This window comes from Sturnira hondurensis, unplaced genomic scaffold (assembly GCF_014824575.4).
Source record: "Sturnira hondurensis isolate 20B ecotype Veracruz unplaced genomic scaffold, ASM1482457v3 Scaffold0008908, whole genome shotgun sequence".
NCBI lineage: Eukaryota > Metazoa > Chordata > Mammalia > Chiroptera > Phyllostomidae > Sturnira > Sturnira hondurensis.
The window spans coordinates 3892408-3919558 of NW_028081539.1; the positions used below are offsets into that span (position 1 = coordinate 3892408).

Consider the following 27151-nt stretch of genomic DNA (forward strand, 5'->3'; position numbering starts at 1 on the left):
GGGCAGGACCCTCAAGGCCCGTGGGTTTACATTTTTAGAGGGCCCCATCTTTATGGGACCCAGAGCACTGAGCACTACACCAAGGCTGGGATTTGGGCGTGGAGCCAGACCTTGTTGCCAGAATTGGGAAAAGACTGAGTAGAGCTGGCCAGAAGCTGATTTCACATGGAGTTCCTCGGCCACTTTCTCAGGGATTCATTAATTAGCCCTAAGTGGTTCAAGTCCCTCAACTTTTAGTAGGGTTGAAACTGCAAGAACCCCACTTTGGGGGGTTAGAGACCTATTGGGACAGGGAGCCAAATCACATCACTACCTACAGAACTGGTAAGACAGGCTGTGTCTGGGTTTTGAATTTCAGAGTAAGAAGCCCGGTGGGGCAGAGGGAAACTCCTCGGGGTTTGGAGGGAGGCAGAGCTGAGTTTCATTGTCAGCTCCTTTATGTACGGCTGTGCTGGCACTGAGTGAGCCACTTACTCACCCTGCACCTGAAAAGTGGTATTTTAGGAACCTCTCCATGTCCATTCTGTGTAACATAATTAAAGTTACAGAATTCACAGTCAGGGAGATAATCTAAGAAGTTGAGGTGGAGATCTCTGGATAAAGTGATAAGGGCCAAGACTCAGGTGGGGATGAACAATTGAATTGAACAATTGAATCCAAGAGATGACATTTTGAAGAAAGGGACTTAGGTGATAGTAAATAGAAGATGAAGGAGAGGGAATAAAGGTGATGACTCTAAACTTTCAGCCCGGGGGGTAAAAACCAAGCAAGCAAGCAAGCAAGCAAGCAACCAAGAAAAAAACCGAACTATTGAGAGAAATGGGGATGATGGTAAGGGCAAAACCAAAGACCTTGGTGGGTTCAGTGGCATGGTGGGACATCCTGTCCATTTGTCTGCTCAGCAGTTGGAGGTCTGTGAGCAGAGCAGAGCTGAGAAGTCAAAGGTCCAGGTAAACTTGGGAGTTACCAGTGTACAAATGACCATTGAATCTGTCAGAGACAAGGGATCTTCCTAATCTTAGAGGATCTAAGAGAGGTGTGTACATGGAGAAGAGCTTAGAGCCAAGGACGGCACTTTGGGGGAGGGCTCATGATTAGGGGTGCAGAAGGAAGAAGATCCATTTGGGGAAACAGAAAAAGAATGTTTGAGGAGATGGGTGAAAGGACAAGGATGTGTAGTATTGATGAAATCAAGGGAAGAGAACTTCAGGTGGACATTTCATAGTGAGCAGTATGAAATGCTACTAGTGAGCAGGAGAAATTTAAGACTGAGAGCAGGTTCAGAATTTGTATACAAGGAAGACACTAGACACCATGGAGGAAATACTCCCAAGTTCCTGGGAGCAGAAAACAGGAAATACAACAGACCAAAATATGAGTAAATGATTGTGAATTAGAGGTGGTAGTATGTTTAGACCCTAAGTCTGAGAAAACTTAAGTGAAATGTCACTCAGAAAAAGAATAATGTATTAAGAAAGCTCTTTGGGGTTCAGGTGTCTTTGGAGAAGAGAGGAGGACCAGCCACAGAAGCACCAAAAGAAGTTTTGGTTCTAATATTGTGTGGCCTCTCTTAGGACCACCGTGTTTTAGCACCTGAATCAGAAGATAATGACTGTTGCATTATCAACAATATTTAAAAATTAGACCAGGATCTATTTAAATGAAACACATCGATCTTTCTGTAAAACAGAGATGTTCCTTTACTTAGATGAAATGACTTTTTTTTAGTTCTATGATAATTTAATATTAGGACAATTTTACTAGTTATGCCAAGCTACAAGGCTGTTGATAGTAGCGGTAGTCATTCTCATTCAAAGTGAACAGGCTTTGTTTTTCTTTCTTTCTCTCTATACTTTACATAAGTAAGGGAAGTAATGTCAGAAGACCAGTTTATTTATTTTAATCTCTTATGAGCATCACACATTGAATCAATTTTCTAGACAGACTGTGGAAGGTGAGCAGTATCAACACAGCACTCTTGTATCATTAGCTACTATCTGCTAGATCCGGAGATACTAAAATACTGAAATACGTAGTTCTGTCTATTGGGAGAATGTTCATAGAACTGAGTATAGTCTGGGGGGGGTAAATTTATTGCAATATAAATACAAATAGGGATGTAGAGGAAGGAGTGTTGCGGTAGGATTAGGAAGGTCTTAGTAAGGGAAATTTTCACTGATGTTACAGATTGGCTCTGCAAGGTCATGGCCCACTATCAGACACAGTAAAGCTGGGCCATTTCTGAGACGGTGGGGGCGGGGGGGCGGTGCTATGCAATGGCCTGAGCCTGGACGGCTGCTCAGTGTGGCAGGGGCGGGTGGTGCGCAAATCACTGGCTGCACCTCCATCATGTTGGTGCAGATGCGAGCCGTTCTGCTTGTAAATTCTCTTGGAAAATGTTTAATTGCCATTGAAGACACTGAAAATCAAATAAAAATGAACAACAAAAAAAAACAAATTGGAGGCTTCATTTTTGCCAGCTTGTCTTCTAGGATATTCACTTTTGCCATGGAAGCTTGTTTGCTTTTCTCTTTAAATGATTAAGGAAAAGCTTACCATGTAGGCCTATTATTGACAAATATCAACAACATTGCTAGCCTGACTCTTTAATTATATTTGTATTTAGAAAAACCTAACGAGTTTCATCTTTTGATCAGTCCAAGCACTACGTAGAAAAAAGCAATTAGCAGTTTATTTTTATTAGATGATTTCTCTTACGTGTAAGTCCAGCCATGCCGTACTGATTTCCTTTCTGCCCTGGCTATGTATGACTCAGTGTTAGAAATATGCACACCTTAGATAATCAGGTTCCATGCTGGCTCATTATTTTTATAGCAAGGCCCTACAAAAACTATGTAATATTTAACTAAGGTACAATTATAAAAGTTACATATAAAGTTTAACTGCCCTAATTCATGTAAGAGAACACGCAAGTGTTTCTTTTGGCTGAGTGTTCCATGCTTTAAATCATAAAACTTATCAATTTGCTTACACGAATATCCTAATGAGCACATAATGGAAATGGCTAGGAAAAACATTTCAAACAATTTTGAAAAATAGTTTTTTAGAAACAATTTTAATAGAATATTTTAGGCATTATGCACGTATTATATGTCCTTCAGCTGTTAAATTGTCCTGTTCCTTTTTTTTATGGCTGTTTTGAATAGAACTCCTAATGTACTTTACAGAGATTTTTGAGTTTTCTTTTCAACTACCAAAATTAGCTGGTGTTTCTTAAGGGAAAAAGTTAAGTGGTAGAGACTCTGAAAGGAAATTCGAAAGGCACTTTGAAACTGAATGTGAAAGGCACTTTGGTAAATGTCTCCTCACTGGCATTTGCTTTCTGTTTGCACTCCGATGTGTTGAATCACAAACAGTTTCAAAGGTTAACGCAAACTCGGGTAGCGTAGCTGGCCTTCAGAAAACTGAACGTTACAGTGAGGGTCAGAACCTCCTTGTATAACGAAGCTGAGCGTGTGCCTTGCAAGCTCATCGGCGCTGCAGTTTGACAGTGAGCAGTGATGTTTGTCTAAGAGGATTGGTGGCCAGAAATAAGTCACACTGTCTAATGAGACACAGGGACACAGCCGGGCAAGATGCCATGGCATTTCTTGCGTGTGCCTTTCTCATAAGCAAAATGGCCTCACGCTGAAGAGGATGGTCACACAGTCTGAGGAATTACAGGTCAGAGTGGAATTTTCGGATTTAATGGAGATCTAAGTAAGTCCTGGCTTTGGAAATGAGTGAATCTGTGGAACTGTGATCTTCTGCAAATCCAATGGGGAATGTCTGTGGATGTGTAAGAGCTGAGAAAGAAGAACAATATTTAGATCCTGCCAAAACTCCTTTGAGCCCTGAAAAATATTCTCCCGGAAGAAAATATTTCAGAAGAAAACCGATCAAGAAAATTGTAAATGACACAGAGCCAGGAGAGCCGAGCAATGAAAATGAAGGAAAGAAGAGGAGCAGCATTCAGCTCTCAAGAGAACAGCCGGTTCTTTTATCCAGGGGACTGGCACGGGAAGAATCTGTTGCCCCAGACCTTACACTGGAAGATGGTATTCGGCAAGAGAAGGCAGGAGCGGTAGCTGACGGTGTTAAGCAGAAACTTTTGCCGAGTGCTGTGAGTAGTTGGCCTTACGGTGTGAACACTTCCCCTGCTGAAGGCAGTGAAACAGAAATAAAAGTTAGTGAGCTGGATGAAAGGATTTTAGAACAAGACAGCACTCCATATTGTGCAAAGAGGAAGAAGTATGTAGATGATGTCAACACAAGAGAAATAACATTCCAGAGCAAAACTGATGTTTTTTCTTTACGAAACGCAGCCAGCGTCAGTCCCACTGACTGTGGTACAGAGAGATCACTTGAAAATGGTGAGTTCTCTGAAGACCCATCAAAAACTTTTAGCAGTGGTCAAGAAAAGCAAAACACTGAGAGATTTTGTCCTCATGAAATACACCATTTTCAGCTTGAAAAAGAGAGATGTCATTCCCTCTGTACTAACGTGCCCTCTACTTCCAGGGACACAAATGAAAATGAGGTAAGTGAGGTGTGGCACCTGAGTTTAAGGTGTAAGTACATTCTCCAGATACTCACATCTGACTGCGGTGCTGCCAATTTGTTTTTTTTATAAGTTATTTTCATACCAGTTTATGTGAAAGCTGTAGAGTTCTTGGTGCATTTAATTTGTAGCTGTAGGTTTGATTTTTATGATTTTATTTCTTGTGGCATCACTTTCTTTAGTCACACTTTAACTTCAAAAGCCCATACATTTTTGTTATTGTTGGACTACCTCTTTAAGAGAATGTGCATCTTTCTAATTTCTTTAGTTCATATTTCTTCCCTTTTCCAATGGAGTAGCCTTTGGAAACTTAGCAATACTGCAGGCAAAAATTAAATCAGAAAGCGGTCATGGTGAGACAATAGCTTCATGACAAACACAGGGAGGATAGAATCCAGTGATTGGTACCAACTTGCTGATTGGTAAGTTGGAAAGCCAAAGTCTAGTTCTCTATCAGTTTTTATATATAGAAACACTCATATATTGCTTTCAAGTCTCCGCGTCTGTGTATGTTGGGGGTGAGGGGCGCAGATGAAATTGCCCTTATCTATTCTGTGTCTTTGTTATGGGTTATTCCCTGATCCCAGTCTAAAATCAGAATAATTTGGGTAGCATGTCCTAGGAATTTGAATATAACACAGACTGTCAGGATGTTGAGATCTTTATTCCTAACACTAATCTTTAGCGTTAGACACTTCCCTAGGGTTTTTAGTTTTCTTTAAAATGTGGGTGAGTGTATTTTACTTGCCTGAGAAGTACATGACCCAAGCAACCTCCTCTACCTGTTACTAGTTGGGATTCAATGGCTTTTTAAAAAAGCTATTTCTACCTGTGTCTTGTAGCATACACTCTGGACGTGAGTGGTACATGTGATGTTAAACACTCTTGGCCAGGTCGTTGCATCATGGGGCAGAGGTCAATTGCACGGTGACAGGACGAGGCTTTTATTAGGGCTGGTGTGCACAATCACCATGAACCTTAGCCTCCGGTTCTCCGGCGCTGTTCCTGTTTATGTACACCGCCACACCTTGCCAATAGCATGTCATCAACTCTATTTACATTTTACAGTGGCTGCGTTTCACAAAGCAAGCATCCAGGCTATGTCATCATTATCTGTGTAAGTCTAGCATAAAGGTCAGTGTGAGAGGAAGTGGCTTGGCTGCCACGTGTTTGTGAATGGAACCGCTTGGTTTGCTCACATATGTTTTCCAACTGTATTTTTTTTTTTTTCATAATTTGGATTCAAGTAAGGCTTACGTGTTTTCATTAATGGAAACTCTTAAAATCTGTTTCCTCATGGTACATAAGCCCCCTTTTCCCTTCTAATTGTGTATCTAATAATTTTTGAAACTTCAGTGAAAAATACGTGTGAAAATAGTCATCAACTTGCCATTCAAATTTGTAGAATAATGGTGATATGGATGTACGTAACAAAGTCTCATACATTTTTGGTAAAAGGTGAGCAGGGTAGCTTTTATTTACCTGAGGAGTTTGATGTCTACTTCCCTGTAGTCCAGATAGACTGTGTATTCGGTGCTGCACAGAGTCAGAACCAACAACTTAGCTTCCGCTCTTAGGATATTTTTCATGTGGCTTTGGAGGTGTTTGACTCTGTTTGCTTCATTACCTTCCTTTCGAACTGTGCCCAGAACTCTTTGTTTTGCATTGGAGTTTACGTTCCTCATTGGAGAATTAGATGCAAATGAGAGCGTTTAGCCCTTGATTAGTATTACACCCCAGAAATGGGCTGTAGCCCCTATTCTTTGTACTTACTCCTTCAAGAATGTTTTCATATGCTTTCTATTTGATCCATTCTTACTCTGAGACATTTGTGTGCAGGATTGGGCTTTATGACTTTTCAGTTTGCTTCCAAGTAAAGTAGAATGAGAGTCTTTGAACTTTTCTTAATGTTACTGATCCTGTGAGATTTGTCTGTCTTCGTAGAGGCGACCAGCCTGTGTCCTCTTTAAATCACCCTAATTGCAGTCACATGCTGACCTAGAGTGGCCTTCCATGTTCAGGAGTTCTGTGGAGGTGGCTCAGCCAGCCCCTCATTCCGTGCCTAAATAGTAGAAACTCATAGCATACCTTTACTAGGATAAGGAGGTATAAATGTAAAAAAATGAAAGACATACCTTAGATTTGTACATTGCTTTAGAATTGAAAAAAGGCTTTTGGACACCTGTTTTTGGATCATCATTACAACTGTATGAAATAGGCAAAATGTTCAGTTTTTCTTTTATAGCATGAAGAAGTAAAAACTCAGAGAGGTTAAATAATGTCCTTAAAGCAACACTAAGTGGCATTAGCTGAATTCAACTGTGTCACCACATCCCACTTTGATTAATTGTCAAAGTTCTGAAAGGGATTGATGTGAGTCAGAGCAGGGGTGGATGTCTATAGGAACACATATTCATCTGTGAAGGGTGAGTGTTATGAACAGAGGTGGCAAAGGAGGGCAATGTTCGGGGGCAGGGAATAATGAGCTCACTGTCTTCTCTACCTTCTCAGGGCCCCCTTGTCTGTTTAGACTCATGGGCTTCCTGTACCTTCTGACAGTCTCCAACCTTTGCATGTGAGCTTCTCCCACAAACCATTCTTTTTTACTTTCGTTTCACAAATCTTGCCTCATCCCAGTCTTTAGATTGGTTTCCGCATAAATGGTTGTTTTCTCTGTTGATAGGCCATTGGCTCTGTAACTGACCACATGTACATGTTACCTGAGGAGCTTTAAAAAATACAGATGCTTATTGTCACTCCAGTGATGATAATGGCATAGAGCAGGCGGGGCTCCGAGGGTGCGTCTAACGGTCATGGCTATGGGTCATGGCTATGGGTAGGGAGCTCGCGGCCCTTCTCGTCCCGCAGCAGTGCTTCTCAAAGTGTGGCCCCAGGATCCTTGCAGTAGAATCACCTGGGATGTATGTGAAAACTCCTTACCCCAGATTTAACTCGATCAGAGTACCTTCTAGTGGGGCGTGAGAGAGCACTGCTGATGTTTCAGGCACCCTCCCACATGTTTCTCAAAAACACTGATTTTGAGAACCAACATCACTTGAGCTTAGTTAGCATCTGCCATTCTTTTCTTCTTAACGTGGGTTTTCTGATGAGCAATGCGGCTTATGGGCTGGAAGGCAGGAGGTGTGAGTTCTAGTCAAGCTTTGCCTCCAGAGAGCTGTGTGACTTGGATGATCTCCATCCGTTCTCTAGGTCTTCGGTTTATGTTCTAGAAAGAAAGGATATTGCACTAGACCATGATACTACTCTTAATAATAATGGAATTTGTCGAGTCCTACTATATATCAGACACTCTACCATTCTGTTATTTAATCTTCAGAGTCAGCCAAGGAAATGGTTCTATTATTAGCTCCATTTTACAGAGGAGTCAACCAGTAAATGGAAGAGCTTAGATTTCACCCCAAAGTATCTACTAAACTGAACATTTAACTGAGGCAGTTTCCCCACATATAGTCAGTTTTAAATTTCTATGAATTCATGTATTTATATGCATAGCTTTTTGATTGTTTTGTGTTCTCACTTCCTCCTCCATCCCTCCCCCCTTTTTTTTAAGATTTTATTTATTTTTCTTAGAGGGGAAGGGAAGGAGAGAGAGAGAAATATCAGTGTATGGTTGCCTCTCATTCATCCCCTGCAGGGAACCGGGAACTGGCCTGCAACCCAGGCATGTGCCCTGACTGGGAATCGAACCACGATCGTGTGGTTTGCAGGCCCGTACTCAATCCACTGAGCTACACCAGCCAGGGCCATCCCTCCCCTTTTTAATGTTTCTACCAAATATTTATTATTTACTTGTTATATATTGAACCCAAAGTCACCACTCTGGGAGAAATAAAATACTGAGAAAATCTCTTTTCTGCATGCATTACACCCCATTGTTTGCTCGTAACAAATGACTAGGGACCGTGGCTGGAAACTGAGTCACCTGAAAGTTAAGCTTCTAAGATGATGATCATGAATGATTTTAACACCCCCCCCACACCATACTGTGTAGCTGTAATGAAAACTGAACTATTCTTATACTCCTTTCATCCTTTGGTGAATTGACAATGAATAGCACAGATACCTAAGTAGGAAAGAAGCCAAGAAGAGAAGGAGTATGGTCATTGTACTAATTATATGTTATCAGTGTCTGAATAATGAAGAGTTGAATATGTTTATTAATTGACTTTCACATTATAAGCACTTAAAAATTTAGAATGGGAGTGGGAGGAGGAGAAGCAGGGAGAAGGTGCAGAGAATAAGTAGCATAGACGGTAGGTAGAAAATAGACGAGGGGGAGGGCAGGAATACTATGGGAAATACAGAATCTAAAGAACTTGTGACACATGGACATGAACGAAAGGGGGGCATGGTGGGGGAGGGGTGTGCAAGGTAGAGGGGAGTGAAGAGGGGAATGGGACAACTGTAATGGTATAATCAATAAAATATATTAAAAAAAGAACACATGGAGAAAGCTGAAAGCAGGTAGGATTGAGGGTGGGGTGAGGGAGAGTGGTGGGGGAAATGGAGACAGCTGTACTTGAACAACAATAAAAAATAAATCAAAAAAGTGTGAAAAAAATTTAGAATGTCTCAACATGTGAGAATACATTAATCTTCAAGTTCACTGAAACAAAATACTTATTCAATTTTTTTCTTTCTTTTAAAGACTTTATTTATTTATTTTTAGAGACTGGGGAAGGGAAGGAGAAGAGAGGGAGGGAGAAGAGAGAGAGAAACATCAATGTGTGGTTGCCTCTCACGTGGCCCCCACTGGGGACCTGGCCTGCAATCCAAGCACGTGCTCTGACTGGGAATCAAACTGGCAACCCTTGGGTTCGCAGCCTGCACTTAACCCACTGAGCTGCACCAGCCAGAACCAATTTTATTATCTTTTTTTTTTTTTTTAAATATTTTATTTATTTATCTTTAGAGGGGAAGGGAAGGAGAGAGGGAGAGAAATATCAATGTATGGTTGCTTCTGCAGAGGACACACAATGTATCGTGTGTCCCCTGCCGGGCACTGGCTTGCAACCCAGGCATGTGCCCTGACTGGGAATCGAACCGCGATCCTCTGGTTCGCAGGCCCGTGCTCAATCCACTGAGCTACACCAGCCAGGGCCCAATTTTATTATCTTTAACAAACTCTTTCATGAAGGTTAGGCTACAGAATCTAGAATTCAAGGACTATGATAAAATCTTTGTTTCACCTTTCAGATAGTACAATTCCTCTACAGATCTTGAAAACAAAAGTCATTTGACTTACAGTTGACTGACTCATTTCTTTTCAAATATTCCATCTTTTTAAGTGATTTTTTTTACTATTTCTAGTCATTTGGATTTTATAACTAGTTGGTAAAAATTTTAGTTATAAAATAATTACATGGACTTTGGGTCTCTGTCAGTATTATAATACCTCTGTCTTTTTGGTTAAATGGACATGCAGAAGTTTACAACCCTTTGCTGTACAAGAATAATTATGTCTATGGTTAGTTTTCCCCATCTATGAATAAGAAATAAATGAGCATTTGCTAAAGGCAGCCATCCGTTTAGGGCATTAGCCCTTGAAGCCTATCGACCTTTTGCTTTTATCCCCTATTTAACTCTTCCTTTTAGGGAGGCAGACCTTAAGCAAAAACAATTTTCAAAATATTTTTGCCATATTTCTGGTGAAAAATATTTTGTGGGGCATTTTCACAGATTTCTTAAACTTGGAAACAGACAGTAAAAATGTGTTGATTACATTTGTTTCTGCCAAAATAGTTCAAACATCTTTGAAGAGATTGTCTTTGGCTTGGGGATTCTGCCTGTGTTGACAAAGTCAATATGCAACTTTGTTTTGCCTGAGTACAGTGTCGAGTATTGTGAATAAAAGAGTTGAAGCAACAATATTCTTCCTGGTACACAGTTACCTTCGCTCACTAGAGGGCAGACACTGTATTGAACCTTGTGGGCATGTCATCTGAGTCTCTCAGCATCTTTGACGAGGTACTTCACACGAGAGGAAACTGAGGTCCAGGGAAGTCACGGGGCTGGAAAGTGGTGCCTTTATGAGTCGCACACAGGTTGCAACCCTTCAGAGCTCTGTGCCCGTCTTCCAAGGTAAACTTCTTGGAATGATTATATTAAGAGAAGCGTGAAATAGAGGGATCTTGAGATCCACCTTTTCTAGCCTGCTACTTTCATTCTCAATAATACTAAAGTCTCTCAAGTAGTATAAACTCTATTTTTTTTATTTTAACAAAAATGTAAAAGGAATTGAATTTCCTTTGATAATGCTCCTGTGTCCAATCCCCTAAACCAATAGGGATTTTGTGTTTTGTAGGGAAGAACAGTGGACTAGCTATCAGTTCTTTATCTACGGTGTGTCCTTTAAATAGTTTTTGCTCCTGTGAAGGAGATAACACTCTTTCTGGAATGCTGTAGGCAGTCACTGTAGATCTGGAATAGTAGAGGAAAGAGAACTTATGAGATCTTGAGTCAGAGGACTTAAATTCAACCCAAGCCTTACTTTCCACATTTGTAAAATAAGGTGGTTTCCTCTTTTGAAGATTAAATGAGGTGATATATTTGACGAAGACTTAGTAGACTGTCAGCACTTTATGACTTTTATCATATTAATATCTTCTGCTCTTGTGAAAAAGAGAAAGCCTCTTGTCACGGTCTGTTGAGTGGAAGAACTGTACACATTTTCAAAAATTTTAACGGAGCGCTACTTGCTCTCCGTTGGACAAAAAGCGTTCTGCGTGGGCAGAGCAGGCTGCTGCCTGTCGTCCCCAGCTCCACGTGTCCTCGCACTGTTTGTTCAGTAAATGTTTACTGAGTACCTGTTATGTCTCAGACATTACATTCCTTTAATCCCATAATTACCTTGAAATTTTGTNGTGGAAGAACTGTACACATTTTCAAAAATTTTAACGGAGCGCTAACTTGCTCTCCGTTGGACAAAAAGCGTTCTGCGTGGGCAGAGCAGGCTGCTGCCTGTCGTCCCCAGCTCCACGTGTCCTCGCACTGTTTGTTCAGTAAATGTTTACTGAGTACCTGTTATGTCTCAGACATTACATTCCTTTAATCCCATAATTACCTTGAAATTTTGTCCACCTATCAGAAAAGAAATAGCCCGGAGAGGAGCCAATTTTTGAAGGTAGCATTGGTTATTTACACCTGAGTACAGATACATTTCAAAGGCATTATTGACAATAAGCATGAGAGAGGAGGAAAGGTAATGCCAGGGCGGAGTGCTCTCATGTGGGAGTAAAGGCTGTCTGTTAAGGCAGTGTGCCTGATCCACTGAGGAGTGTTTCTGACCCTGACGTTCCCAGGTGTATCTCCCCCTGAACATGTGTAGTGTTGCGTGTATCAGCGGCTTTACCAGTACGGAGACTGATAAGCTCCAGTGCAAAAGGCCTTGACTGAAGAACCTTGACTGTTAGGGGCTGAGGCAAAGCTAGGCCATGCCCCCTTGTGACCTATGTTTGTAAGGCCATTTTCCCAGCGGTCAGTGCCCTGAGAGGAAACAGTCATGGTGGCTACTGACACAGAGGACAAACTAGTCTGAGTTGTCAGCGTAAGTTTCTCTTTTAAATATGCAGGAGAAATATGACTTTCTTCTTGCAGATTCTGAACTGGAATTTTGGAGACCTAAGGCCATACCCTGGTCCTCCTGCTTGTGTGCTATTAGACCTTGGACAGGCGTGGCCCCCCTTTCAGCGTAGGCTAGGTCACCAGTGGGACTAGGGAGTTCGCCAAATGGCTTTGAGCTTTTTTGGTTTGAGTTCCCCTGGTTCCTTAATGCTTCACTCTATTTATGGCCTGCTCAAAACTAAATATCTTAGTTTTCTTAACTTTAGAGATATTTTCCAGTGTCAAACATAAATATGTACTTATTTATTTAAATTTCTTCTGGTGACATTGGTTATAATTTTATAATACATTACCTGCATATTGCACTGTGTGTTTACCACCCAAAGTCTAGTGTGTTTTCATCACCATACATTTGACCTCTTTTGCTCTTTTCATTCTCTCCCCACCCTGCTTTCCTCCTGGGAATCACCCTACTGTTGTCTGTGTTTATGAGTTTGTTTGTTTTATTTGTTCATTTGCTGCTTTCTGTTTTATATTCATCCCTCCAGTGAGTGAAATCATATGGTTCCTGGCCTTTTCCATATGACTTACTTCAGTTAGCATGATATTCAAATAGTAAAGTTTATTGAAAAGTTTTAATCTTTTTAATATGTTATAATTATTAAAAAACTTAAAAAACAAAAGTTTTATTATTTGCCTTACATAGAATAATGAAATGCATACATTTTTAAAAATGTGCACTACCTTTTAGGGAGTCTGTGACTCAACTTTGGAAGTTGACTGTTCTTGTGTGCTCAGTGCATACCAGAACCGTGACAACATGGGTAAAAATAGGGCGTTCCTGTTGTCCAGTTGTCTGGTGCCATTGACTTTGCTCAAAGGACTTCCACATTTACAGCCTCAGCTGACCAACACAGTGAGGCTTTTGCAATCCGTTTAGCAGTAAGTGGGTCACCTGGCAACGAGCTGTGCATGAAGGCACATTGTGCAATGAGATGGGATGTGCTGGCTGGTTTTCTTTTGTTGGAAAGCCATTTTGGTGGAAAGCCACCAAAGTTCTATAGGGTCTCAAATGTATAAAAACTGCTTTAGATAAATGATTCAGATGCAGCTTAGATTCACTACTTGACATTGGGTTCTCACTGAGTAGTCTCTGGGTTGTGCCCTCTGCTGGGCACTTTATGTAGTGGTCAGGGCGTTCTTTTATTTTGGAAAGCAAGGCTAATTGGAAACCATTTATTTTTCTAAGGTGACAAGGTTTATACGACATTCATACCAAATGAAAACTTGAAATGTGTTTCTAAGGTCCCTCCCTCTTTGTTTCCTTCTGATGTAGAAGGTAGTTAATCCATGCCATGTTGGGCAGAGTATGGGGAGAATGTTCCAAGGGGAGCAGTGACTAGAACAGAAGACTGTAGGAGAGAGGGAGCGTGTGTTTCACATGGTTTAAAGTTTATGTGGTTTGCTCATGGAATAGAAAGAGAATGTCTTGAGTCTGGAAAGATCAGCCGAGACTGAGCTCCATTACTGTGCCTGTGGAGTAAAGAACCACCTGACTTGGGAAGCGAGAATGGGGCAAGACTTGGCGCAGTGGTACTAGCTAGGCGACTGCTACTAATCCCGACACTGGGGCTTAGTTCCGGAGGAAGGTGCAAGCTCCCTTGTCCCTAAGTGTCCTTCTAGGTCTGTTATGACTGTGTCGTGAAAGACGACATTTTCCCTTGAACTCGACCCCAGAGCCTCTCCCACAGCCTCTGCGCCTTCTTCTTTTAGTCCCAGTTATTAGGGTTTCAATTGTTGAGTGTTGTCTGAGCTCTGCCGAGAGGGAGAAGGGAAAATGTACAGTAGAGTACTGGTGTTATGTGTCAGGGCAGAGGCATTGTGGGAAAAGATAATATTGGAAAGGGCATGAGGGTTTTTTTGTTCTTGGTAGCATGATTTTTTAGGCTGGGTTTTCAGTTTTTTAAATTTTAGTTTTGGACCTGCTTATATGGAGTGAAAAGATAAAACAGAAACGGTGAATTCTTTGTTCTTAAGGCCCAGAATCCTGAACTATAAAAAATGACTTTATATATTGAGTGTCTGGTTTGTTTTTTATGCTCTGAAGGGCTCAACATAATTTCTTCAGAAATGTAGCCACCGGCCAAGTTTCCAGTTCAGTGGGTTGAAGACCTCCTATCCAAATGGTTCGATTTTCTGAGCGTTTGTTTTGTTAATCAGTAGGAACAATACCCTTGGAATTACATTAGGAGAACCTGCTTTCTAACATGACCAGACAGTTTTGTGAATGCCTAATGTTGAGTGTTTTTATAGCCCAGTACTGTTTTCTGTAAACCAGCTTTTGTCAGGGCTCTGGAAAATATTTGCCTTTGACATCAAAAGCTTGCAGATTCTTTTTTTTCTAATTTAGGTTTGGATTATCTAAGAAGAGGAATATATATAAGTAGAGTGGTGGCAAAAGCAAATTATCCTTCTTTGCTGTAGCCCTGTGGTGGCGTCACCCCATTCTGGGCTCTGCTCTATGGGGAGGAAATAACATTTCCTCTGTAATTCAAGTGAAATAAAGATTTGGCCTTTTCATGCATGTGATACATACATATACCAAAAAGGATATGAAGGCTGGGTGTTTTCCTGTTACTTTACTGTAACCATATTCATGTGGGACTTGAACTTATCTGATAATAATAGTAAAATATGATTACTTTCACAGAATCTGTGATAACTTACCGAAATTTCACATTTAAAGCAAATAAGCCAGAAAAAATATTCTGTGAAGTAAAATAGGAAGCTCCTGAATCAAACCAAGACCTGATGTTGCCAACAGTGAGACTCAGTTCTAGAGGAAGGTGGAAGCTTCAGGGACCAGTCTCATTCTAGACTTATCATAATTGTGTCCTCAAAGATACTATTGAAATTGTTATTGGAGTTCACTTGGTTCCTATGGTCATATGGTTTTCTATAACACATCTTTATAACCGAAAGCTTGAGGCAAGAGTAGAGAAGACACAGAGCTGACTTGATCAGCTGACTGAGGTTTGGCCGGGTGGTTGCAGGGTAAGGAGAAAGGGGTGAGGAAGTTGCAGATACTGATTGCAGTGACGGGTCATGTAGTACAGGCCAGATAGAGAAGGACGGAATGATAGACGAGGACTCATAGACTGGGGCAAAATTTGGAAAGGCAAGAAATCTGAGATCTTGTCAAAGCCCAATAATTGGCTTAGCTAGAGGTTAGGGAAGGAAAGAACTAGAAGAATAGAAAACTGCTATCAGAAGGTAAACATGTGAGCTGGACTCGTCTGGTTCAAGATGCCGAGATCCAGGATGTGGTATGTGAACAGCTAAAGGAGAGAGAAGCTCAAGGACTATAAGGATGAGGTCCTAGGTGGAGGAAGCCATATACTCAGCCAGGTGCCAAACTTTTGGGATGTGGGGATCATTTCTGAGGAGAGTAAGAAGGTGGTAGTGCAAGAGTGGTCTGTAGTGTAAAAAATGAGGTCTTCATACATGTGACTAATGATTTGAAAACTATTGGCTTTGCATTTCCGGGGAGTTAGAGTGCGCTCGCCTTGCCTGTGGTGCCTGAGACTTGAATTAATTCAGTGGGGGACACCTGGAGTCCAGTACAAAGGTAGAAGCAGTGTAAAGTATTGAAGGTATAAGAGACTTTGTTTGCCATGGAATAAATATTTCTGGAAAGTTTAGGCGTGGTGGCAGGCTGGGTCAGGAGAGAGCAGCATGAGAAGCTCAGTTACAGGAAGAACTTGAATTTGGGTGGTAGTCAACAATGACCTGGATGGGAGGCGTGAGGGCTTCAAGTTTCCAAAAGGAACTCGGGTGTAAAGTATTTCATTTGTTTCTGACTCTGGCTGACAGATTGCTGGTGAGAAGCTTTCAGCAGCAAACACTACGAATAAAAATGCAGACATTTAGTTTTTGACACGTCAGGCACTGTGTTGAACACTTGATGTAGATTTATTCTATCCAATCTTTCAAACCATGCAATAAGTAGAAGTTATATATTGTCTTATAAAGTTTTAAAATGAGAAAATGGATTTTTGAGAGATTATGCGAATAGCTCAGGTTCATAATTTTACTTGGAAAGAAAGAAGTAGAACTGCCACTATTTGTGGATGATGTGATACTGTATGCAGAGAACCCTAAAGATTCCATAAAAAACTACTAGAACCAATAAATGAATCCAATAAAGTAGCAGGACACAAAATAAAGATTCAGAAATCGGTTGCATTTTTATACATCAGTAATGAACTATCAGAAAAAGAGAATAAAAACAATCCATTTAAAATTGCATCACAAAATAAAATACTTAGGAATAGATTTAACCAAGGAGCTAAAATGCCTGTAACATTGGAGATTATAAGACATTGAAGAAAGAAATTAGCCCTGGCCAGTGTGGCTCAATTGGTTGGAACATTGTCCCATAGACTGAAGTGTTGTAGGTTCGATTCCTGGTCAGGGCAGATGCTAAGGTTGTGGGTTTGGTCCTGGTCATGGTGCATATGAGAAGTAGCCAACTGATGCTTCTCTCTCACATTGATGTTCCTCTCCCTCTTTCTGCCTCCCCCTCTCTTCAAATTAATAAGCATGTTCTTGGATGAGGATAAAAAAGTACTTGCATGTAGGACAACTCAGAAAAGTACAGTGAATGGATGGAATCTACTGTATGACAAAAATGCTACACACACCATTAAAATTAAAGACAGAAAATGAAGAAGATACAAATAAGTGGAAGCATATATCATGCTTAGGGATAGGAAGAATTATTATTGTTAAAATGTCCATACTACCCAGAGTCAATACAATTCCTATCAAAATACCAATGGCACTTTTCAAAAACTACAACAAATAATCCAGAAACTTATGTGGAACAACAAAAGATCCTGAATAGCCACAGAAATCTTGAGAAAGAAGAACAAAATGGAGGTGTCATACTATCTGATATCAAACTATACTATAAAGCTATAGTAATCAAAACAGCATGGTAATGGCATTAAAAAATAGACACATAGATTAAAGGAACAGAATAGAGAGCCTAGAAATAAACCCATGCCTAGATGGTCAATTAACATATGATAAAGGAAGCAAAAACATACAGTGGGGTAAAGACACTATATTCAATAAGTTGTGTTGGAAAAATTGGACAGATATGTGCAAAAAGATGAAAGCAGATCACCAACTTATACCACACACAAGAATAAACTCAAAATGGATTAAAGATGTAAATGTAAGATCCAAAATCATAAACTCGAAGAAAATGTAAGCAGTAAAATCTTTAACAATTCTCTTAGCAATATTTTTTCTTATATATCTTTTTGGGCAAGGGAAACAGAAGAAAAAATAAATGGGACTACATCAAACTAAAAAGGGTTTGCACAGTAAAGGAAAAACATCAACAAAATGAGAAGACAACCTACTGACTGGGCAAAGATATTTGCCAGTGATACATGTCATAAAAGGAGTTACTGTTCAAAATGTATAAAGAACACATGTGACTCAACATCAAAAAACCAAACAATCCAATTAAAAAGTGGGTAGAAGACCTGAATAGATACTCCTCCAAAAAGGACTTACAGGTGGCCAATAGATATATGAAAAGGCACTCGACATGAGCAATTATTAGAGAAATATGAATTAAAACCACAATGAAATATCACCTCACACCTGTCAGAATGGCTGCCATCAATAACTCAACAAACAACAAATGTTGGCGAGGATGTGGGGAAAAGAAAACCCTTATGCACTGTTAGTGGGAATGTGGATTGGTACAGGTATGAATTACTACATGCCTTAGGACCCAGCAATTCCACTATGGGGTATATATTTAAAGAAAGTTAAAACACTAATTCAGAAGAATGTGTGCACCCCTGTGTCATGGCAGCGTTATTTACAACAGTCAAGATGTGGAAGCAGCCCAGGTGTCTTATTTTTCTTTTTAGTTTTGGCTCCATGGTGTCACCCACAATTTGATAGACTCTATAGATAGTGAATGATGGTTCAATATATTTTTAAAAATACCTTACATTTCCACGTGGGGATAATATTCAGTTAATTGGAAATAGCAGGAGAAGCTGAAAATAATGTGTTAGTAGTCTTTGATATGTTGAAGTTTGGTTCATAATGTGTTGAAATCTATATTTTTAAAGTATAGCCTTTTAAATAGTGTATGCATGTGTAATACTGAAATTTTTGTGTATATTTATCTATTGCCTATTATCTATTTGTCTGAAGTTTATGTATTGGAAAGAAACTTATTTAATAAGAATATGTGATTTTCTTTTGGTTGATGTTTAGACTATTTTCAGACTTCTAAACTTTTCCTCCTTTAACATCATTCCTTGGGTGAAATACTGTTTAGCACTTGAACCTATTAAACTTAAATGGTACCTTGCAGTTGAAATTTACTGACTTCCCTCATTACTAGGTAATTACTTTTGTGACTGCACTGGCCTGGACTGTTCCTGACCCAGGAGAAAATAGCCCCCCTCCCCGAGCTACCCCCCCTTTTTTAATATAGTTATAAATACCACCCATGTAGCTTCTTCTGCATTGTAAGGGCCCCTAATGTAGTTATTTTTATAATTTGTAAAGGTTAAATGGGACTTGCGAAATTTTACCTAGGGGTTTAAGGTTTTGATTTACACAGTTTCCTAGGTTAGTTTCGCTGAGCCCTTGTGTTCTCAAAAGGTTTTTGCGTTCTCAATAGATTTTGATTATTTTAAGGCAGCAAGTTCAAAAGCTTTACCTTTTACTCCTCCTCACAGGAAGAGAATTGGGAGGATGGTGAAGCCAAGATCATGCTTCCCCCTTTGTCGAAAAGAATAATAATCACAATAAAAGAGCTGACACGTTGAGCGTGCACTTACTACACACCAGGTGCTAGGTTGTTGAATTCTCACCACACAGTGTAATAAGTATCCCCATCATTATTTCCGAGTGTTGGAGATGTGAGTTAAGCTTACACAGTGTGCTTGAAAGGTTCTCCAGCATAATCTTAAACCGGAATGTCAGTTGGAAGTTGGATGGGAAAATACTGGTGGTTTTTCAGCTTTTTCTGTCTACATTTGAAAAAAAAAAGACATTCCTTCTGTATATCCTTTATAATGTGTTCACAAACACAGCCTTTCTCCATGCTGCGAATGTTAACACAGATACGCAGAAAGAAGATTAAAATCCTGGCCACTTGTCGAAGAGCATGTCCCTGCTGTGGCTGGGAATGGAGCCCCACAGGGCATGGCTGCCTCTGCTGAAACCCAGAGAAAGGGTGTGTGTGGCCATGATCCCCAGGTGGTGGTGTTGGGGGCTGCCAGGCCTGGCGTGGCCTTGAACTGATGGAGAGTTCTAGCCCCAGGTCGCTGGGTTGGCCACCCCTCTGGCTCTTGTAGCAGCTGGGAGAAATAAAGGGCTTCCTGTTTGAGCTTGGCATTGCCACGGTGACTAAAGGCTTTCTTTAGTCTGGTGGTTTATTTATTTATTTATTTATCTATTTATTTATTTTTGTTAATTGTCTACTTTCTTGCTGAACTCTGCCTATTTTGACCTCTGACTTCTGTGTTGTATTTGTAATCTCACGGTAAGCCTTTTAGGCTGAAAGACTCAAACATTATTTGCTTCTATTACAGCAAATAATCCCCTACCTTCTCATTTATAGATGGAGAAGTTGACTCATAGACATGAAATAAATTATTCAAAGTCATGGGACTCGCGGCTGGGACTAGAAATCAATCTTGTGACTTTAGTGATTTTTTTTTCCTGTTACCAAGTGACTTGTCCCTCCCTGTGTCTTGCTTCTAATCTCTCATTTGCTCTTCATGATCCTGGCTTGCTGCCTGTCTTCCTGATCCTCTGGATTTGTACCTTGCACTGAATGAGGGAACAGTTGTTTGTTGGTGTTAATCGCAGCCTTGGAATGACTGTGCAACTCCTGTAAAGGCACTTTGTGCCTTAATATCATTATCCGCAGATTAAGTAGGACAGTTCTCAAAACGTTTCTTGAGAAAATATAAATCACGTGAAGTGCTGACTGACCTGGTTTATTATTATTATTTTATTTTTTTTAGTGGAAGAGACTTTTAGGAAATTTAATGAAAACCAAAAGCATGGGGAGAAATCAGATGAGAAAGGTTTCACATTGAGTGGGCTGAGCAAGGACGCATGAGAAAATTAAGGAGATCTTAGGCCAACCTATTATGCAATGTACTTAATTGGATAGGGCACGTTTTTCTTTGCACAACATCTGTTGGATCAAATTCTGCTCTGCAGGTGGAAATGTAGATTAATTTGTTGGTTTTACTTTTGTTCCATTTGAATTTGGAAAAACATTTGCTTGAGTTGTTTTAACAGATCTGAGTAACAGGAGGGATGTAGATTTTTTTAATGCTGTGATATTTGGCTATAAAATAATTAGATGCTTAGATTTAATCTTTTTTCAGTCTATTGATTGCATTCTTTTTAGTCCTCACTTGAGGATGTGTTCATTGATTTGGGGGTGGGGTGGGGCAGAGACAATGATAGGCTACCTCCTGTACGTGTCCTCAGTGGGGACGGGACCTGCAAACTTGGTATATGGACGTGTGCTCCAACCGACTGAGCCACTCGGCCAAGGCTATTAACTTCTTTGAAACTCAGTTTCCCTAGATGTAAAATGGGGAAAATATGCTCAGTTTACAAGTGACAGTTACGAGAATTAAGTAAAAAAGCGCTTGTACAGTGCTCGGCACATAGTAGGTTCTTAATCTGAGTTGGCGTCCTTCCTTTCTACTGATTTGCCACTTCTCCATCATGTTTAGATATCTGACATCCATGTCACCGGGGAGTCAGAAGACATGTCTGCGAAGGAGAGATTGCTCCTGTGGACACAGCAGGCAACGGAGGGTTACGCTGGAATACGGTGTGAAAATTTCACTACCTGCTGGAGGGATGGGAAACTGTTTAATGCCATCATTCACAAATACAGGTATGGAGTTTGTGGTTTTTTTTTCCTTTGGACAAATGTGAGTTCCTTTCATTTCCAGATTGTACAATAACCTTTTATTATTACAGAGGCAGTACATGTATAGGCAGAAAATTAGAAAATACAGATGAGTAAAAGGAAAAACATCACGTTCTGACCACACAAGAGATCTCTTTAAGCTTGGAGCATACACACAGACCCGCACAGCTATAATATGTCTTTGGATTGTGCTAGTAATCTAGCAGACATTAAGGCCTGATATGTAGAAGGCGACCAAGTCTGTGTATATAGATAATTGATGAGTAGTAAGATAAGGGTTTAGTTCAGTCTTAGCCATCATAAATGTCCAAACTATAGTCTCCTACTCTAATTACTCTTGTGAGTAGCTGGGTTTAACAGTGACCAGTTGTGAGGATTATTAACAACTAAATCCAAGTTAACACTTACCTCGTACTTACTGAATTCCAGGCACTATCCTAAGCAGTATACATGTATTAATTCATTTAATCCTCACCACATCGCTAAGGTAGTATTGTCACCCTGATTAACAGAGACTGAGACAGAGTCAATACTTGCTTAAAGTCACACAACCAGCAAGTGGCCAACCTGGAATTCAGACCTGGGCACTCTGGCACTTGAGTCTGTGCTTTTATTACCTTGTAAGAAGCTAAATTCCAAGAAAATATTGATTGAAAACTACATATTTCTTGATCTCAGCTATTTTTCCTAGTTTTTCAAAGATTATATCATGGGGTTGAAGAACTGAATATCTCCCTAAATAGAGTAAACCTAAGCAATAACTCGTGAAACTGTGACAAACTTATTTGATACAATAAAATGATACCTGTATAGAGTAGTTATTATTTTGATAACTTTCTAAACATCAGGTATTCTGTACATGCTGTCCGTGTGTTATTTCGTTCAAATCTCCCAACAGTCCCCTGAAGCGGGAACTGTTCACAGGGACCTCCTACTTCACAGGGACCTCCAGTTTGCCACAGAGTCACTTTACCCCTGGTCTGTTGGACTTGAAATCCTCTTATTTGCTTCTCCTCTCTTTTCCTTTTGTTTCTTTCCTCTCACTCCCTTTCTTTTCTCTCTCTCTTGTAGTTTAGAAATGTTGACATCTATGAAACTGTGATACATCTCACACCAGGGGCCCCTTTTAGACACTCTAACAGTCTGCTTCCTTTACGGAGTGACATTTCAGTGGAGGGGGGTATAGGCTGCTGAATTGGGAGGAACCAGGATCAGCTTGCCTACACTTGCCCAAAATAAAATACAGCTCTTCTTGAGTAACACGACAACAAGAGAGTTTGGTGGTTACAGACACTGTGATTATCACACTGCACTTCTCATGTGACTTAGAACACGAGGCCATCAGAGGCCAGTGTAGCTGGACACACCTGAGATGATAAGATCTTCTGGGTCTTTGAATAGAAATATTTAGATTCTTTAAAGTCTTTTAGGTAGAAGTGAAATATTTAGAAGGTAGCTATTCTAAAATAATTGACTTTTAAAAGTCAATGGTCTCTCAGCATTGTCTCTACATTACTAATGAAGGATTGTAAATACAGATTAGTATAAGCATGCTGTGCATTTTTTCCCTAAGTACATGAATAAGTCAGTGTATGTGTCAAAGATCCTAAAATTTCTCAGGGAAGTTTAATGTTGTAGAGCTTATATTGCTAAGGAGATAATTTGGATGTTTTGAATGTTACTTGTTTTGAACTTTTAATTTGGCAGAATGGTCATTTTAGAAAATTGTTTAGCCTTAACTTTGAATTTTGATTTCTTAGTTTGCTTTGTATTCCTTTGTTAGAATTCATTATAAAGATTATGAGTGTCAGGTCTCACTCTTACAGGTATTCTTTGTTGCTAAGTTTTGTTAAGTTATCTTGTGCCTCATAAAATATTACTGTGGGGTTTTTGTTTTTTTTTTTTTTACTACAAGGAGCTTTGGAACTGTATTTTAATTAATGCCCTTGAGCCTTTTTTAACTTAAAAAAACAGTTAAGTACTTTTCTTCTAGCATGTGTAAGAACTAAATGGATGGGGTTGAACCACACATAGTTTTCACTGTTGAGTGTCTTGATTTATTCTAAAAACAAAAGAGACAAAGTTATGCATAACTGAAAAATCACTATGAGGAGATATCTGGATATTGGACAGTAGTCACATTTAGAGAGTAGTGTCTTCTTTTACAGTTGATTTTACTTGACAATTATTTCCATAAATTTTGTGATATATTTGTATTGGGCTTTTTGGATACTTTTTAGATAAAATTTTTCTTATTAATATGAATTTTATTTGACTTTTGGCAAATGAGTTTTATTTCTACTCAGTTATCCAGTCCAACCCCATGGAAAACTTTGTTGAGAAAATTGTAAGCATAAGCGAGGGCTTAGCAGGAGAGAACCTTGCGATCGCTGCAGTAGTCAGAAAGGGACATGGTGCCCCTTCTTTGCACAGCAAGTCTGCCTGCTCTAGAGAGAAATGCAAAAGATTTCTGTGGAGATTAGAAGGAAAATAGGTGACATTTGTCATTTAAAAGTGATTTGTCATTGTAAAAAGTGACTTCAGATTTCTGTCTACATAACATATTCTAAGGATTTACAAATATTGATCTGAAATGAAAACAGAGTAATAATATCGTCAGATTGTATCATTGCAAATATTGTCAAATGTTATTAATTGAGTGCATTAGTTTGGATTTTAGAGCATATTTTTGTTGTTCCCACATAGAATGTGGGAGCAATAAAAGTAGGGAGAATGTGACTGCAGTAAGTAAAACTTCACTAATGGCGTAGGTACCCTAAAATATTCCATAGAAAACTTAATTTTCTATTATCCCTGTTGCTTCAAAGAACAGTTAAGTGAAATAAAATGAAGAGAAATTCATATAATAAGAATAATTTATAGATACTATACAATAAAATGACCCATAAAGGTAAAAAGAAAGTAACTGTCATATAATAGGTATCTGAGAAATATATGCAGAATATTGACCTTGTATCAGTTCCTGACATGTTGTTTTTTATATGTGGTAGACTTTAAAATGATCAATATCCTGTGAAATAGATGGCACTTTTTCCATTGTATCAATTTATTAAATTAGCTAATTATTAAGTTGAGGCTCCAAAGCTAACTAACATGCTCAGCATCACATACTTTTTCAGTGGTGTAGGTGATTGCCTCGGCTGGTGTGATTTGGTTGGGCATAGTCCCACAAACAGGAAGGTGGCCAGGTTCAGGGTTGGGGCACATGTCCCCGTTGCCAGTTCGGTTCCGAGTCAGGGCTTGTATAGAAGGCAACCAGCTGATGTTTCTCTCTCTCTCTTTCTCCCTCCCTTTCCCTCTCTCTAAAAAAAATCAGTAAATAAATAAACATAAAAAAATCAATAGTGTAGATGATTGCTTTGGATCCTCAAGTCCTCATACATTTCTGTGTAACTGCTCATGTAATTTCCTATAGGCAAACTAGATATCAAGAAATGGAACTGTTGACTAGAACTGCTGTGGTATTGCAACCTGGAAGATTAATGCTATTCAGCAAAGATATATGAAAATTCTTGATGAATTAAAGAAACGACTAAATGAGTAGAACCGTATATAACTACCAGCTAAGATCTTGGTCCCTTGTAAGAAATGAATGAGGGACAACCCTGATTGCTTAACTTGAATTAGCCATTGATGAAAACAGCTTCAGCAACAAGTCTAATGTAGTGAATAAAATTGTAAATAAGGGAACATGAAAAACACTTAGCATTAGTAAGAGAAAAATCACCAACGAACTGTTCTATAGTTTTAGTATCCCAAAGAGCTGGGTTGTACAGTGGATAATAAGGATGAAAGAGTATTCAATAATATGAATTTGTGGAAGAGATTACAAGGGTTACTTCTATAGGTTCTATTTAAACAGGTCATTGATAAATACATTATTTTGTTCTATTTTCTTAGAAAATGCTGTTCTTCATTCCTTCTAGGAATGTCTATTTATGTTCAGTTTTCAGTGGAAAGGGTTCAAATAATAAAAATACCACACATGTGTACTAGTTTCTACTTGTTTTGTTTGTATAGTTTGAATTTTTATTAAAGCATGTTAAAGTTTTTTTCACTGAAAACCACAACTGGTAAGAGATCTTAGGTAAATAAGCCTCACAATTGCTCCTTTGATTTTTCATTTGAACCAACAAGGAAGACTGGATTTAATGGACTTAGATCAAAAGGATGTCATAAAAATGTTTGATAAGTGAGTAGCCTAAAAGCAAGGGAGGCTGAAGTAGGACTAACTGAGAACCAGCAGCCAAGAGCTGGGAGTGTCCCTAAACACCAGCAGATGAATGAGTCACCAAGAGTTGAGAGAGAAATAGAGGAGTAGAATTCCACAGTAGTTCGTGTTCTTCAGAGGCAGGTGTAACAAGGAGAAGTTTCAACTGATAGCTCTGTGCTCTCATTTTTAACTTTGCTCTGGCATCAGTAAAATTGACTTTTTTCTTTCTGAGAGAAGTAAAACTCTGTCTTACAACTTGAAGATCAGCTCCTGACTTGTCTTACGTTATCAGTTTCTCCAAGTGGGTATGTACCCCGGAACACTGATGAAAGCCAAGTTCCAAAACAGCAGGACCCAGCGTCTCCGAGTGTGGAAACATGTTTGCCTGAGCAGGCATGAACATGAACGTGGCTCACAGGCCAGAAAGGAGAGCACAAAGTGTGCAGTGGGACCAGATGAACCTGAGGTGGCGATGTGGAAAGATACTGCATGCGTCAAGACTAGAATGCCTGGGGGCTGGGGGGTGTTTTGAGGAGAGATGATTTCTGTTTGCTAGTTTCTGCTAGTCTTATTCTTGTTTTTAATTTATTCCATTCATTTAATTAATTTTCCTTTTAAGGCCTCTGGCATTCTTTTCAAAAGCATGTTTTAAATACATTACCCAAGGAAGATTCCACATTTTTGAAATAGGTCATATTCAGGATCATGCCTTTTAAGTATTTTCTAGTTAGGCAGATAGGAATTTTTCATGTGTCTGAGTGTATAGTTGGGAGGGTAGCAATTATTTTGTTCATTGTTTGCCTTTTGAATTAGAATTTAATGGGACCATTGTATTTCATTATTTTAAATGTTTAAAGAGGCTGTAATTGGGAAGGTCAAACTGTAAGGCTGTGGTCAGAACCATCTGGTTTAATAGTCTGACCCAGAGGCCTGTGATTCAGCCACATGCTTAGGTTCAGTCACACCTTACAGGCTAAACTGGATCAGACTGGTTTAATACAGCGAGGAGGCCCTTTAGGGTTTGAAATGTTCCCATAGGAAGTTGAATTAGTGTTGAGTAGGTGATTCTTATCCCTCAGATCTGGTCAGCCCTCAGGCTGCAGAACCCAGAGGATGTGTGTGTGTGTGTGTGTGTTCCCATACTGCACGTGGGTATGGGCGTTGGTTTGTGTGGCTGTGGGCTAGACGCAGAGTTCTGCAGGTTATGAATTTTTAAAAAGTCACAAGTACCTATATCAGTTTGTCAGGCAAAATCAAATTGCTTATTTACCTTACCAAATAAACGCAAAACACTTGAACTCTGAGAGCATAAATGGTTGACTTCTAACCATTATCATGAATTTAAATCCTCGGAGAGCTGGCACACACTGCTTGTACTGCGTCTGCATGCAAGTGGGGTCTGTGGATTTGTGTCCACCTCCGGTCTTGGTTTCTGTGAATCTGTGTATTTTTACATGCAGTTTTGGGCATACTGTTTGGCATGTAGAGGAAATATCTACTTATTTTCCCTTCTTTGTATGTTCCTGGTCCTCTTGCTGAAATTAATTTATACAAATTCTCTATAATACTCATTCTATATAGTACTAGTTGTATGAGATAGCTCCTTACAGATAATAAGTAAGGCACAGCTTGGTGCCATTTTCTGAGTCAGAAAACTGAGAAAGTGATGCTACTGTAATAGGAAGATGGCTCACTGGGCTGTGCTCCCCGTGAGAGCAGTTTCTGTGGTAGGTACTCCTTGCCACGGCTCCACTTTTTCCTGTGC

The 27151-nt window shown here is 39.6% G+C and overlaps 1 protein-coding gene across 11 annotated transcripts in view; it reads left to right on the forward strand.

Annotated features, from left to right (window-relative positions):
- DST (dystonin) overlaps window positions 1-27151 on the forward strand; it is a 442077-nt gene that overhangs the window by 225735 nt on the left and 189191 nt on the right. For 10 of the 11 annotated variants that reach the window (XM_037056335.1, XM_037056336.1, XM_037056337.1 and 7 more), the window contains one exon: window positions 20950-21116. In XM_037056335.1, coding sequence (XP_036912230.1) covers window positions 20950-21116 — 167 coding nt within the window. Of the gene's footprint in view, window positions 1-3430; window positions 4541-20949; window positions 21117-27151 lie in introns of those variants that run through there. The other variant, XM_037056338.1, reaches the window with a different exon arrangement.